The sequence below is a fragment of the Pagrus pagrus genome (genome assembly GCF_965226575.1).
Source record: "Pagrus pagrus genome assembly, chromosome: 6".
Taxonomy (NCBI): domain Eukaryota; kingdom Metazoa; phylum Chordata; class Actinopteri; order Spariformes; family Sparidae; genus Pagrus; species Pagrus pagrus.
Genome location: NC_140190.1, coordinates 18,378,054 through 18,394,829, shown reverse-complemented (window position 1 = coordinate 18,394,829; position 16,776 = coordinate 18,378,054). Strand labels below are relative to the sequence as shown.

Genomic DNA, 16,776 nt, shown 5'->3' with positions numbered 1-16,776 from the left:
CAACACCAAACCACCTCAATCACCTGAGACCTCTGAGAAATTGCACCATACATTTACATTTACTTCTGTTTAGAGGTAGCATGAGCGCTACAAGGATACGTTTTGGACAATAAAAACAAAAATGATGGAGGGACATGTTCAACATGGCCAAGGCAGTCACCACAAAAATGAATGCATGGATTCATGTGGCTAAAAAACATGTTCAAAACACCCTGTAGACATTTTTAAGGCCAGCGAACAACGTTGAAAGCTTGTCACAGCACACAAGCAGCTCTAAATGTGACAAAAAGCTTTTTAATATTTTGGATTTTATCTTGGATTTATTTGTGTCTTGTTTCATATCTGTAAGTCCAAACTCTTTGAAATTCATCTGTAAAGATGTATGAGACTGTGGGGATGGTTATTAATAGGGCCGTCACAATATACCAATATAGACAATAATCGTGATATTTTAAAATTAAATATCAATTTTCATTGTGCTAATAATACATATGATAAAATCGTGTAAATAATACATTACCTCTACATTGCGGTATTGCACCTTAACTCTAGTTGCCACCTGCCATGAAATGAAATTTTTTTGATGAAGTGCAGTCGTTCTTTTTGTAAACTTTCACAGTTATGGTTACAGACTCCTGTTTTTATTTGCAAATCCCTGTGTTTTATGTTATCTTTTTGTAAAGCACTTTGGTCAGTGTTAGTTGCTTTTAAATGTGCTCTGAAATTAAACTTGACTTGACTTATTTGCAATAAACAATATTAAAAATGAATTTGACTGAGCTTTTTATCACATTTTTTTTCTGTAGATATGGTGATAATATCGTTATGATGAATTCTTTAGCCCTGGGTATTACTAAATAATACAATGTATGAATCACAATGCATCAATAAAAGGTTAAAAAAATATATTTTCTGGTGTCTGTTTTGGACAGTTTGGACATGACTTTCTTCACTCCATTATATTTCTGCTCATCAACCTCGTATCCAAAGAGCACCCCTCTCTCTATTTACATTCATGGAATTTCCTTTTCTTTTTCTCTCCAAAAAGACTTGGGCTGGTGAATCACAGTACACCTGTCCTTACACACTGTGCACTTACAGAACAATATTAGCTTTAATCCAGTGAAACAGGCAGGCATTTCTCAATGATGACTACAGCCCTGTAACTATAGTATCTGACCACCTTGTCATTCGTTATCTCTGTTGAATGCCACTATCCCTTTTCCAAAGTTATTCTGCAAAGAAAATTGCTGAGAAAATAATTACACATATAAGTTTACCAGTGCATTCATATTCAGGAGGAAAGGTGTCAGCAAAGTAACTTCACATTTCTTAGTCCTGGCTGCTGGCCGAGGAGCACGACATACAGTATTTTATAAAGTTTACATAAACTGATACGCTAATAAATAATCTTGCAATCAACAATTGGCTCCAGTTAGGATTTGCATTTCACTTCTGAATGACAATCAATCCTTAAACAAATATTTTAAATTTCTAGTAAGATATGGAAAAGCTATTTACAATTATTTATAAGCTGTTTACAGTTTCTTTTTTAATTTTCAAACATTCACAGAAGCGATTTGTCCTTTAGTTGGATTATGGCTTCAAGTTGTTGAAAGCATGAGATGCGGCACTTCCATATGAGTCAGTTGAGAGTCACCCATATTCAATTCTTGGGCCTGGGAGATGTTATTAAAAGTGAAAACAAGCAATGAGAGAGTTCCTGGCAGCCAAATGCAAGAGAGTGTGACCAGGTCATGCATCCACATGCTGGTTAAGTGACTTTCAATGTGGTCTCAGCAAAACAATCGCACCCAGAGCAGACTTGGCTGGTTCTTATTATCAGTGCAACTGAGGCTACTCTTGTCTCCTACTGCAGAATTTCCTTTTGTGGACGACATGGATACAACTCTCCTTGTTTTTCCACAATAAATCCAAGACAATAGTGTATCCATTCAATCAGTCCTGGGTTCAACGTCACAAGACAGAATTCCCTGTCAAAGCCTAGTCACTTTGTGGTTTATGGATGTTGTTGTCGTCATGGTTCTGCTTGTTAAGAGCATCCAACGCAGTCTGGGTCTCCTTCCGATCATCTATGGAGCAGTTGGACACTGCGTTAGCCACGATGCAGAACTTGCGCAGGAGGATCTCCCTGAAGAGCAGGTACACCCACGGGTCCAGGATCTGGTTGAGGGAGGCCAAGCGGATTGCCGTCAGGAAAAAGTTACAGTCAAAATGGCCATCTCGGCCTGTAATCGGACTGGAGATGACTCTTGTTGAATTGCAATCATGGGAGGAAACCTGGGTGGAGATCATCATCACCATCAGAACCTGAGGAGGGGGGAAGGCACAGGCTGTTTGTACCAACAGAGGCATGTCAAGGGTCTGTGCTATATTATGAAACAAGGCCTATAGAATATTAACCTTTTCATGCATGGTCCCCAATAAAGTGGACAGATATGTGGAAGCCTTTTTTTAACAATTTAAGTACCATCCCAGCTGGCCACCAATGTAGTTTGATATTGATATTTGGTTGAATGTTGGTTGTGAAGTGGGGTAACGTCTAATGCAGATGTCAAGTTGATGTAGAATACTGAAGTTGATGTTGATATTTTGTTGGTTTTATGTTACGGTGTGAAGTAATCACAATTCAGTGTCTTCCAGACGTCTCATGTCAACGTAATGTTAACATGGAATACTGACATTCTGTCCAATGTTAGAGTCCAACATCTTTCTGATGTTACATTGAAGTCTGGTGCCAGCTGGAATGACCCAACCACCAAGTGGTGAACTCTAATTTTTCTGAAGTGACTAAAAAAATATCTGTCCACTTCAGTAAACGTTATGTGCCAATTTTCTAGGATCAAATTTAAATAGTCTTCAGGTTTTATCTGGATACAGGCCAATTTCATCTAGAAATAGGCCCAATAGGCAGAATATACCCTTTGCATATAACATCCAAACTTTAGTGTCTGAAATGACACCACTGACCTGAAACAATAAACTTACCTGTGAGTTAAATAATTATGAATTACCACAAGCAGCTTTCTCTGCATTATCATCTCTATAAAAAAAGTTTTCACATTGGTGAATATCGGGTTATATATTTGCCGATACTGATGTTAAGTGTCAGAGGCCAATATCGGTTGATATTATCAGCCAACTGATATATCGGTCAGGTACTAATTTTTAATCACAGAAAGTAAGTATTTTCTAACATCTCATTTAGCTGAAAAATATAGTTTTTACCTGTCTGTTTTTCAGAAAATAGAAGGATTTAATAGTTATTCCTGAATCACTTTTCATACCATTGATGCATGATGCATCAACTACAGTGGACAGTGTGTTACTTGAGAATACAATCTATAATATCATGAGAAAAAAAAAGTTATTGGCATGAACTATTTGATTAAATAATTCAGGCATGAAATGGTTAAATATTACATTAATTAAAACAACTTTGGGGTTCTATGTTATATTAAATCTGCACTTCTTGGCTGAAAGAGAATAGAGTTGGATTTTGTGGGTAGTCTCCTTTACATTTAATATTTTATGAGAATGACAGACAATCCTGAGCATCTACAGCATCAAACCACTGGGAGAAAAACATCATGTTCACACTCTAGTATACTCACTCTCTGGCCTGCTGTGGCTTCTATTAATATCCCTGGTGGGACTATTAAATATGTGACTGACAACGCATGACCTCATAGCACACTGAGCAGACCCCCGAACAGGACCTGGCTAAGTAGATTGCTCCTTAATGGAAAATGGCAGCAGCATTTCAAAGAAATCATACAGGACAGCATTTATGTGCCTTGCAAATATGTGTGTGTGAGAGAGAGAGAGGGGGAGAGAGAGAGAGAGAGAGAGAGACTGATTGAATGAGTGATTGGGAAAACCAAGTGCCTGCTCTTGCTTCCATTTGCTGTCCTGCCAACAGGAGATGAAGCAGAGATACACTGATGTGTTTGTGACAGGCATCTGACAGTAAAACCATTGTGTACTATGACTCTGGACACTTTATCATATCAGTATAAGGGCTTTTACTGTACGACACTATGACAGAAAATGATTTTGCATCATATCCTCACTTTCATCCAGAGAATACTGGCTGTAGTCGCCTGTAAAAAAAAAAACATACCAGCAGAGGAGACCAGCATATAAGCAGGACGCACATAATCCCTAACAGCTGAATGACGGTCTCCGTGGTGAGACGTTCCCACTGTTTTGAAGACTGAGACGTGCCAGACTTTGTTTTACAGCGGATAATTAAGCCCCGGATCGTCACTACATTGCAGGAAAGTGTTACAAGCAGAGAGAAAATCCCAAGTCCAGCGAAAGTGATGGCGAAGAACATATTGCCCTGTCGACTATTGTCCCCTGTGCTGATGAAGCACCAGGTCCCGGGCCACTGCCGTGTGTATTCCCCGACCCCCGCGATGGGCAGCAGCGCAAAGAGCAACACAAGACACCATATGATAGCCAGAGTCTGCTTTGTCACACTTGTCTTCATGTGATTGGAGTACCAGTGCGGGTTTGTTATCGCCATAGCCCTTTCGATTGCCATGGCACTGGCGAAGAAGAGAGCGCACAAGCCAAAAGTTGTCATGCACACCCCGAAGAAAGCGCACAGATTGCCAGATGAGTCGATACGTTCCCACGTCTTATCAGCTAGGTAGACTGATATCACTATTGGACTCGTCAAAAGCTGTCCAAACAGGTCAGTTAGCGCCAGCGATCCAATGCAAAGCAAAAACGACTTTTTCCTTTTATTTTCCTTCTTTCTGTACGAGATGTACACCAGAATAAGAGCTAATGTGTTGCCCACCATGCCAGTGATCATCATGGTTATGGGAAAACCAACTGATACAGATCCACAACTGGAATTACTGGTCACATTGCATTCGCGCAATAACTTGGAGTGGTTGGCGTCCGGCATCTCTCCAGGCGGTGTTTGCGATAGTAGAGGATCACAAGCGTCCATAGTCATCCTTTCGGAAAGGTAAAGTCAACAAGCAGTAGAAACCCATGTGTGCGTGTCCTGCCTGCACTCGCGCTCCAATTTGCTCCAAATGAAAGCAGTGCGTAAAAGCGCGTCGGGTCTTTTACGCGCTGGAGGCGGGACTACCCGGAGGAAGCAAACAGCTGAGGCTGCATATAGTTTTACATACACTCACTAAATCATAAACCTGCTTTTGAAACCTTGTCTTCTTTGTGGTGATCTTATTGCATTAACTTTAAATGTACAAGTAGAGCGTACTGTACTAGGCTAGATTACAGGCGCACCTGCTTCTGACCCACAGGAGTCCAGATGCTTAAGATTATCCTCACATCTTGAATCGAGCACGAAGCTGGACTCATGAGATGAGATAGGGGAATAAATAAACCTGCTCGGCGTCTCTTGGAGGGAGAAACACTCAATCATTGTCCTTGAGCTCCTGTAAGCAGTGATAAGAGTATATTTTACTGATAGGATTAAAAGTAGCATGTGTTATGTTTCCTCCGTTTGGTGATCATTATGGGGAAATACACATTTAAGGGATTTAAGTCTGTTAATAAGAGACGTAATGATCTTATATAAAGTCATGTTGTGCCAGTGCATTCAGTTAAATCTAGCAATTAGGCTCATTTGATAAAAACCTTAAAGTAAAACCATTAATCCAAAACCAATTAAACCAATTAATCGTTAATCAGTTTGAATGCAGTCCCAGATATCATGTATGAGAACCTGGACGTAACGTGTGTTAGGGGCAACACTATACTTTTTGGCCTTAATTTGACTCTATATTAAGCATATCCATGTATGCAGCCTTCCTTCCCTTACTTACTCTCAGCATACACTGCGCAGCAACAAGTGCCACCTGTTGACCAGAATGAGAACAACAGCACAAAAGTACAGAACATGGGCCCACTGTTGAATATTCATTTACATGTTTATATTTAGCTAGGTGTTCTTGAATTAGCTCGATATTAGCTAGACTAGACTACATCGTGTCTTTCCCAGAAAGCTAACAGTGGTAATTTGTAGTTTCTCTGGTGTTGCAAACTAATTTCTACGTGAGAAATAAAGAAAATACCTGTTAATATGAGGCGAAATCAACATAAAACATATACCTTCTCTTCAGGAAAGTAGTTAAAACCAACATTTACCTGAGTTAGCAGCTAACTGGCCCCGTCACTGGAAGCCTACACTAGTAACGTGTCACGTTGCCTAGTAACGACGTCAGGTAAGCTACAACGTTAGCGTTGTTAGCTGTGAAAAATGGTAGTTCAAAACAGCAGTTATAACAACTGTACTGTGTATCAAACGTAAAATAAAAGAAGTTTTTCCCCCCCACTTATACTGGTCATGTAGCCGTTAGCTAAGTCGTTATAATTCACAATATCACCGAACTTACTTGCTAGCTTGAACTTTCAATGGATTGCTGTGAAAATGCCATCTGCTTACCATGCTCACTTTGAATCACTACATTTGAGGTGTCCTCTGACCATTCCTCCCAAATATAGTTAAACTTGGATTAATCACTTATCTGTCTCATTTAGCAAACATTAAAACTGGTCCACTTCCCAGCCTTACCTTGGTCAAACACTGGTGATGGAATGTAACCAAGTTCATTTACACAAGTACTGTCCTCTAATTTTGAGGTGCTTGCAATTTAATGGAGTATTTACATTTTCTGATACTATACTTCCACTCTACTAGATGTTGGAAGCAAACAAAGCCTAATGCCTTTAATGCATGAGTTATTTGCTAACTTTAGTTAAGACTATTAGTTACTTTGCAGATTGCATGCTGCATGAGAGCTGACGCAGCACATTAAATAATTTACCAGCAATCAGATTACACACACGGAGAAGAGGGAAAAAAACCCAGCTCCTGATAATCACAAAAATCCTCAATATTGGACCCAATAATTCTCCTGGCCAATAATTGGTCAACCCGTAGTATACAGTGTATAACTCAATGAAAATACATGTATAATTTACCTTTACTTTTGATACTTAAGTACATTTAATATCACATGCATAAAGAGTTTTACTCAAGTCCTGTCTGTATAGGTGACTTCCCAAAATATTTCACCATAGTATCCTACTCAAGTATGACTCTTGGGTACTTTTCATAAATCAAACACACAACAATGTAACAAAAAACAATGTCGACAGGATTTTATTTACACGTGTACATTTGAAATCTTTTGCAAATAGAAAGACTGTATTAGGACACTTTACCATAAATCAGGACATACTGTATGATGTTTAATCTTGGTGCACTAATCTGGAGCATTGCCTGAATTCATTAGTTGTCCAGGTGACAAATGAAGTGGAATAACTTTTCAGTGTAAAGAAAAGAAAACACTTGAACCTAAACCAAAGAATGCTGAACTTACTCCCATTTACTTAAAACAAGCAATATCAAAAAGTAAAATACTTACCTTGGAAACCCAAAGAAAAAAATATTTATCAAGAAAATAAGACAAACGGGCCAAAATTCATTGCTACATCTCTGGTATCTTAAATTCACATATTGTTTCAAAAATGTATTATGCATCTATTTAGAAACGAATAAAACAAACAAACAAAAATCTCAGATGTTTCCTAGGGCCATAAAAAAAAAAAAGTAATCAAAAATGTTTACTTAAATTTCTCCACAGATGAGTAGAATAAAATGTTACTGCCACGATGATATTCAGCAGATTGGGTTTAAAATGGGATACAGCTTCTTCACAGTATATCTGATTTTCTAACAGGACCAAACATTTATGTTTATTGTTGGTTTTAAAAAGGGAGCATGTGATGAGAACGGCAGAGAGAAGTCATGTTGTCACTGTCTTTTCTGAGGGAAATAAGACTTTTCTATGAAAATGAACAGCATACTGAAAGGATGTGGTTGTTTTCCTTGCAACACAACATGCACTTTGTACTAAGGTTCTTTTTCTTGTTTTAAAGGCTGTAATAAAGTTATTTCTTTTTTGAACTGGAGCCAGAATGGGAGGATCCAGAGGACTGGCCGCGGCACCTGAAATCACACAAACACCACGGGAAGAGGAACAAGGTCAGCCGGCACAGCTATTAACATTCAGTTATGCATTTTTAGAAAAATTACAAGGGCACAACACACCGTTTATATATTTATCAAAACACAATATAACAAGGCAAACTGTGAACATATTTCTGTAAAACTGAATTCCCATAAGCGAGGCGACAGATGGCTAATAATAAGCAGTGCCATTGTGGTATTCCACAGAAACCCAAACCTTTCGGACGAACGTGATCTAGAACGCCTCCTCTTTCTCCCTCCAGATGAGGACCTGGAGCGACTGCGCTTCTGTGTCCTCTCAGGTGAGGAGGAGGGTGAGCGGGACCTCTTCCGGGGAGAGGAGCCCTTTCCAGACCTGGAGCTGGATCTTTTGGAGGGATAAACCAAGCACTGAGGTCAGTAAGGTCAAGACAGAGTCTCAGCAGGGTGGGTATTTATCAAGCTTCTCTGATTAAGACCAATTAACTATTGATCAATGGGTTACCCAACACTCTGTGAGGCTTACTGAATAAAGTGTCCTTGAAATGGTTTAAGATCTAGGAAATGTTTAGCTTCTTTTGAACACATGGAAAATAACCGAGTGGGCAAAGCCAGCACCACTCCTTAGAAACGCTTGATGAACACCCTAGATGTTTATTCAGACTTTTGAGGCTTGGTCACACTAAAACTCAATTCAGGTACTCAAACTGTGTACTTCTTATACTCTTGTGATTGAAATAACACTACAATCAAGCGACCTTCATAGTTTACGAGTGTGGACTGGGGACTTTGTGAAAACTTAAGCTAGAGAGTAGGACTGTTCTGGAGCTTTCAGCCCCACACATACACTCTCTAAGGGAGAGAGTGCATGTCACCTCATTCACCTGGAATGGGACCTCGAGCGAGATCCAGATCTGGAACTGGATGAGCTTCTAGAGCGGGACCTGAAAGACAAAAAAACAGAACCTTTCCAATATTTTCTGAATGGGTAAAAACAGCTATATGGATTAAATAGAAAGACATCTAAATCTCAAGAAAACTATCTTTTTCTTGTTGCACAGCACAAGTGATAAGCAAATATTCAGACTAACCAAATAAGTGTATCGGGGTTTTGAGAAATAACCTCCCAAAATAGAAAGACAACTTAAGTTAAATTATTATAAAGCGCCCATCTGAATGGAGCAGATAACACGTGCAAAAGAAGAGCAGGAGTGCATTTCAAGTCTACAATATCAACAATGCATTGCTTCCATTGGAAGTCACAGGCATTTCAAAACAAAAACATGAAATATATCATAAATTAAGATCATTCAGTCTGCACATGGAGCTTCTAACACCACAGAAGGGGAGGAGTTGAGAAAAGAGAAAACAACAAATGAGCATTACAGGATATGTAATTGATCAGTAAATCAGAAGGAAGATTGAGCTGATACTGACATTTTGCCCGGAGTTACCCTTGACCTGTACCCTTTTACCTGGACCTCGACCGAGAACTGGAGCTGGAGGAGCGTGAGGACGAGCGGGAACGGGAAGAGCCTGAGCGGCTGCCCTTTTTCTTAGCTGGCTTGTCGTCGTCATCATCATCATCACTGGCGTCCAGGTCGTACTTTGACAGGTCTCCGTCTTCATCGTCATCATCATCATCCTGGAGAGAAATGTTTTTTATAAAAATATATATATGATACATACAGTTTTTGCTAGTATTATAGTACTATTTGTTCTTTTGAATTTTCAGCTACAGCCATAAATCTTACATCCAACTTGTATTTGGAAAGGTCACCCTCTTCATCTTCCTCATCCTCCTCTTCATCTTCAGCTTCAGCTTTTGCTACTTCTTTCTTACTTTCGCCATCTTTTGAGGAAGATGTGCTGTTGGTCTTCCCACGGTACTTTTTCTTTTTCCTTCCAAACTGTGACAATAAACAGAGAACATATTTGTTAACCTCTCACGCTGCAAAAGGACACAGCAACATTCTTCCTTGTGTGAGTACATGGATGTGAAATGTATGTCAGCTAAAATGTTTCAATTATAAAACATTACACCCACTTCATCATATTCGCCATCAGATTCCTCCCGTTCAATGTATTCCACATTCTCCCTTTCATTGAAACCTCCACCATAACCTGAAAGGCACAAAGAGAAAAAAAAACATTTGTTATAACTGGTTTTCAAAACCAAACAAAAGCCTTGCAAACTTCATATTTGTTTGAATACCTGTTCTCTCTTCAAGCTTGGCATATTTCGGTGTGTTACACATGTTGCACTCTGATCTCCTAGCCCAATTCACATTGCCACATCTGTATGAAAAGAAAAAGGGAAAACACAAATATGTAAAGAGATGTAAAGAAGAGAGGGACGGAAATGTTTCCGTCTCTTTGCTCCAGTAATAGACTAATCAAATACTTTGATAGTGACTTATAATTTAGAATAAACACGAACGTTTTGCATTGCCAATCGTTTGCACTAAAGAGGCCTCTACTCTTCTCAGCCAGAGTTTTCCCGATCTCTGTTCCTCCCGCTTTCATCATCTTTGCCTCCGTGGTTTTCTCTGTGGGAACAAAACAATCACTTTTAGTATGGCAGCTTTTTGAAATAATGTCTTAAGCTTTTGTACGTGCACTCATTTAGAAGAAGACGGACTCACCTCTGCCACATCTGTTACAACTAGTTCTTCTGGCAAAGTTCACGTTTCCACACCTGCAAAAGCATAAGAAACATTTATTATAGATACAGATAATGCTTGAAGGTATTACTTATTCATTCAAGCAAAAGCTAAGAGTACTAGAGGCAAGGGGAGTAATGTAGGTTTATTTATTTTTCATGTGCCACACCATTAGCTTGTAGTCTTTCGCTGGCAAGGGCCTGTGCACTGACAACTGCAGCTGGCTCGTCCGTCACTTCAGACGTTTTTAACGCAGTTCAGTTGCAACACGATCCTGCTCACTACCCAAGTTAGACTCTACACACATGACAACTTGGCTACTACAACATTGTAAACACCACCCATAATAGTAAGTGCGGACTCTCACCCCAACTCACTGAAGCTAACTAGAGCTAGCTTGCTATTTTATGCCTTAGCTCACGGTGACAAACTGCACGTAATTCATAAACGCATCTCAACACATAAATGCGTTATTGATGTGATGTTTTGATTCTGCTTACAGTACAGGCAACGAGGTGAAAATCGGGTAAAAGTTTGCTAGTTTACTCAGCTAGTCAACGTTAGCGGTAACCACATCCTAGAAGGCCTAGCTAACTGTTAGCACGATTAGCATATTCAGCAAACATCTGGTGCAACATTAACGCCAATAAGCGTGGTTAGAGAAACAAATGGGAATCTTTTCAAAGTGTGAGGAGCACTCACTTTTTATCCGGACAAATCCAGTCCCCGTCGCTGACTCGAAAACTCTTCCCCGACATTTTTCTGTCTGTTAACACTGACTAGCTCCCTGGCAGGGTGTGCTCAGTGTGTTCATGCAGCTAGCTCGGCGCCTCCTCCTCCCTCCAGTGCTGCCTTCAGGTGCTTTCTTGCCAGCTCTTTCAACTCAGCGTTCCCTGCTTGTGCTTTGGAAGCACTCAATTTGACACATGTAAACAGTGAAAACGATGAGTTTTCGGACACTAAAACTTCTTTGTGTAGTAGTGTAAGAATATTTGTAGAATATCAATATGCCCATACGTTATTTACCAAACCACTGATACTATAATGTGCCCTTTGACACAGGAAGTTTGATATTTCATAAAACACGTGAATGCAGCACTGACAAAGGACAAACTAGTTCATCTTCAGAGACTTTGTAACATTAAAATAAAATATTATAGTGTGAAATAATAGTGGCATATACATGTAATGCGGGAGATTTACAGTGCTTTGATGGTTTTCAACTTAGTCAATAGAAAATAACATTAATACGATACATGTGATGCAAATATCACAGTAAACACGCATATTCTCAGGAATACTAGGATAATTTACAGTACAATATGGCTATAACACTGCTATTGAATACTGTGCACACTTAACAGTCCTTTAGGGTATAGTTTATCGTATTTTACAATCTTCAGCACATACTGGAAAAGCAGATTTCTTTTTTTATTTTTAGTAAAAAAAGGAAATGAGGCTTCAAAGGCAGACATGGCTATTATTGGGTTTGAAAACTGAAAGTCAGCATTCACTTTAAATGCCTATTCCTTTAAAAGAAATGATAGAAAAGAAAAGACTGAGGCAGTGGATGTTCAGGTGACTAATTTGGCTGATTCCACATCGTCACTTCATTAGAAGTTCAGATTCCAAATCCAGGAGTTTGAAATCCTGTTATGGTCAGCTCTGTTTTCTTGCAAAGCCTTTACTACCCACTAGATGGCAGTTAATGCCAACATTTACCACTGCACATGTTCACAGACCCCTCTGCTATGTTTGCGTCTAAGTGGTCTGCTCGTATGTTGCCAAAGACTGTGCTTGTTCATCTCATCTGTTCATCAGCGCTGTGTAAGGTTCTGGTGTAGAGGGCAAGAGTGTCTGTGTTCACTCACACTTATCTCAATTCCACGTATAATTATACACCATTGTAGTCTTTTGAATAATATGATTGCATTTGGATTGTAATTATACAGAAAATGCTCATTATATGATCATTACTGTGTAGTAATATTTATTGATTAATCAGTTGTACTGGAGGTGATTTATGTTGTTGCCTTGTAAGTGAACCATTGTGGCTGGTTGTTGCATAAGCCAAACTTGACCATAAAAATGGTCAAACTGTTTAAAATAAAGATGTTTCTTTCTTACCATCTTTGATATTAAGTGGCAGGTGACGGAAAAATGATATGCTCTGTGATACTTAATTATAATAATCTTTATAGACATCAAAGCCCTGTGACACTTGATTCAAGTGACATTGTTATGCCTAAATTAAGTGTTGGCGAAGTATCATCTCTTTGGAAGTGACTGTCAGTGGCATTTATATTAGTAGAGGAAGCACTGAGCTCTAACAAAATTTCATAAAATGCGGAACATGGAGAAGGTCCTCTTTTGGTTATTCAGTGGTCAGGGCTGAAATAAAATGAGCAGACTTCAGTTTATGCAGAGTTAGAAATAAATCTGTCTGCTCTTCTGGTTGAGAATCCAGCTGAGGACTTTATATTCACGGTTTTGATTTTGACTCATGAACCACTGACAGTTGTACTATGTACTCCAAAACCCAAATAAGCATAGTTCATTTACAAACCAGTACACATTAAAAAGTATTCATCTGAACTTTATAACCCTGACATCTTTAGTCACAAATAACAAAATTATTAGATAACTTTTTTTGCAACAGAACTGTCAGTCAAATTTGACCTAACACACCAGGGTCACTCCACTGACTCTGACACAAAATGTCTCAAAATAAATAGCTTGTAATAGGAATAAGAGAACATTTCACAGCTCTAAACATGAGGATAGTTAAGACGCAGGAAGTAGCTCGCCATTTGTTGTTTAGATATAAATACTATAAAAGAGGAGGAGGCTTTAAGTTGCAGTTATTTCTAATGTGATAACAACTGCTCCAATTTAAGCACACAGCAGAGCTCAGGCTGCTCTACAATCGTCCTTGTCCGCCCAATCTGCTGTCGGTCAAAGTCGAAGACCCCTGGAGGTCGCTGTCGCAGCTGGTCCATGACCCCGTGGCCACACCAGTAGCCATTTCAGTGTTTCAACTGGAGTCTATTACTGTCTTTTCTTTGCCCTCTGTTCTTTTTCGCCTATTTTTGACACGGGTGAAATGACATTGTTGAGGCATGTACCTTATGTCGCAGACGAGATGGGCTTATATAATTGAGTACACTTGAGATTAACTGAACAAGATTTTTTAATCAAACAATGTTTTAATCATCATGTATCTGTTAAGGAGACATCTACTTGATTTATGAGCCCCACACAGGGTTTATTAGGACTAGGGGCCCAGCAAAAATAAGGTGTCAGAGGGGAGAGCAGCTTATTTTATGATCCATCCTCTTTCTGTTAAAGGAAATGACTGTTGGACCTTCTTCAGTATAATTCATAATATCGTACGCAGAGGCCAGAGTTTTGATATTGCATGAAAACAACACTGTCTACCCACACAGACTGTTATTTGTTCTCTGTTCTGTTCTGAGTATTCTTTACTTCATCGAAGTCATTTTTCAGAAAGGAAGCCTCTTTTCTTCTCGCTGATAGCGCAGGAGCCATCTCTGCTCACAGACGTACTTTCTGCTAGCTTTCAGCGTCGCTCGTAAAAGAATGAGGCGAGATATGAAGCAAATGAAGCCATGAATAACTAATAAGCAGACGCTGCCAACGCTGCGGTGTGTTTGTTTGCGGCACAGACTTGGATGAAAGATTCAGAGAGAAGTCAGGCAATTAAACAGCAGTAAGGTAAACACTGTCCAATTACATTAATGTGGCTTTATTGACGGTAATGCTTTCTAAACTTTGCCATGTCCTCTTCAGGCTAATGTACAGTCGTCTGATTATGTCCTGAGTCAATAACACTACTAAGAGAGATTTTTCATGAGTGTCAATGAGGCTTTGGCTAGGCTGACACCGTTTTATAGCCCACTGGCTGGTTACGGCTGAAGGTTCATGCACAGCAGAGTCTGACAGGGAAAGGCAGCCATGTATGTAGGTTTGGAAAACCTGCTGCAAGCCACCAGGGCTTTCCAATACTGACAGATGGCGGGGAGCTGTTCCCGAGAAAAGGGTGAGGGCGAAGAGTTGGAGGCTGGTGATTGTTGGCGCTCTCCATCCACCGCTCTTATGTCAATATCATGATTCAGCATTAATCAGGGAGGTGACATGCATTTCCCACGTGCCAAACAGAAGTCAACTGTGGGGCTGATTGTTAACTGGATGTAATTTGACACTCTGCCCTTATGAGACACGACTGTATGTGTATTTGTTTCTGCACATTTGTCACAGGACAGTCTAACACGGCCAAAGAGGTGGCCCTGTGTTCACACTTTAGCTGCGGTAGGTGAACTGAAAGGGGCCAGCGAACCCCAACAGAATTATATAACGCAGACTACTGCACAGTGAAAATGCTCGTGCTGGGAGATGTGCCGCTGCATTGTGCCGTATCTCCTGTCCTCTCATCCGGTCCTTATCACTAAAGCACATTCATTTTGGGAGCCAGAGAGCATGCACTGCAGTCTCTTCTTGTAAAAGCAATCTACAAAGCATGATATGATGTGTAAAATTTGAAGGTAATAAATCTACTGTTTAGCAGTAATAAAATGCAAGATGGAGCGAGTTCCACTGGATCATCAGTTTTGATTGTGTTGCACTTTATGTCAAGCATTTATTGAATGGTGCTGATAGTTTGAAGCCATTTAGATTGATATACTTTTTAGAAACTAATTCCATCTTCATCTAATATAACTATAAAGCAAGAATTTTCCGTCTGTATATTAGTTGCATATTGCAAGAATCGTTTATGTGATCTCCTTCACAGTTGGCAGGTTTGTTGCTGAGGACCCAGGGAAGTGCAGTGTCAAATTTAGTACAATTTGGACATGCGACATGTTTTGAATAAACAGCGAACACTGCTCTGTGCAGCAACGGTGGCGTGGCTTCAGCCTCATGGCTCTATGGACTGAAGCCTGGCTCGCATGTGATCTCTCCCATGAGATCTCATGGGTAAGCAGACATAAACGAAATGAAGATTAGCATGCTGCAAAAACTTGCTGTAGTAACGCGTTGCCGTGAGAAAAAAACAAAAGCAGAAGGTTAAACGAGTCTGGACGAGCGGAGAGATGCGGTAAGCATAAGTTTTCTATTCTTCAGAGAGAACTGGAGGTGAGATTTTAAATTTCTGTCAACAGTAGTATGCTAGCTAACGTTAGCCTAAAGGGCTAAAATGTTCACTGTTGGCAGCACCCTCAGATTGCAAAGTACGGATGTAATCATCCAGATTTTAAATCATAAATGTCAAACATGTTTGATATTATCAAGGTGGCTCCGATGAGTCTGTGAGCAGTTCAGGAGGTTTAAAACTGGATCTGCAAACCCCTCACATTACCAGATAATATGTATAGTAAACAGGGACTGCACTAGTTTTTATAATCTTTTCAGTTGAGAGAGTTGAGGGAGCTATTCAAAATTCATGTTTCTTTGACAGGAAGCATGTTTTGGAACAGAGACAACCATAACACCTTGAGCTTGCAGGTGATCCCGAACATTCCTCACTGACAGTATCAATGTGTCAAGTTGAGCAGGTCTTGACAGGCCGGAGAATTGGAGGAGTGATGTTGGCACAAACTTGAAGACCAGACATTGTTCTTCAAAAATGGAATCAGAGTATCCCACTGATAAAGTGTTTGCAGGGCGGGAGGTGATCTGAGTTGATGATTCCCGTGTGTCTGCACAAAATGCAATATATAAAACCTCAGCTTCCATTAAGGCAAGGCCAGCGGGACGTTCTCTAACGCCATTCCTCAAATGCTTTTGTCAGGTTTGTTGTGCAGACTCTTGTTTAATTGCTGCACATCACTTTTGGGCACCTTGTGAAGAGGGAAGAAATCAATGTCTCTCCTGCTCCAACCTCAGGATGAAGTCAGTATCTATCACTCTGCACCCCTTTGTGTCTTTGTGTGACTAAAACATGAATTGGGAAATCTAAAAAACATTTCAACAGCTGGTTCAAACGTGATATATTGTTGAATCCTTTTATTAAAGCTTAATTGAGTGTAATTAGAGATATTGTAACGTGTATTCGTGCCAGAGCTGTTTATATTC

General features: G+C 39.8%; 2 protein-coding genes across 2 annotated transcripts; both read right to left on the bottom strand.

Moving 5' to 3' along the window:
* Positions 1 to 1,090: 1,090 nt before the first annotated feature.
* Positions 1,091 to 5,100, bottom strand: ptger3 (prostaglandin E receptor 3 (subtype EP3)). Its single transcript, XM_084355699.1, has 2 exons — positions 4,145 to 5,100; positions 1,091 to 2,331 (listed from the first exon to the last, which is right to left on the bottom strand). Exons 1-2 carry the CDS (start codon positions 4,991 to 4,993, stop codon positions 2,005 to 2,007), a joined length of 1,176 nt encoding a protein of 391 aa, XP_084211825.1. The 5' UTR covers positions 4,994 to 5,100; the 3' UTR covers positions 1,091 to 2,004.
* Positions 5,101 to 7,737: 2,637 nt separating this feature from the next.
* Positions 7,738 to 11,523, bottom strand: zranb2 (zinc finger, RAN-binding domain containing 2). The gene is made up of 10 exons (XM_084355054.1): positions 11,386 to 11,523; positions 10,666 to 10,718; positions 10,461 to 10,569; positions 10,236 to 10,318; positions 10,068 to 10,144; positions 9,775 to 9,930; positions 9,496 to 9,665; positions 8,905 to 8,964; positions 8,259 to 8,408; positions 7,738 to 8,020 (listed from the first exon to the last, which is right to left on the bottom strand). Exons 1-10 carry the CDS (start codon positions 11,439 to 11,441, stop codon positions 7,963 to 7,965), a joined length of 972 nt encoding a protein of 323 aa, XP_084211180.1. The 5' UTR covers positions 11,442 to 11,523; the 3' UTR covers positions 7,738 to 7,962.
* Between the last annotated feature and the right edge of the window lie 5,253 nt (positions 11,524 to 16,776).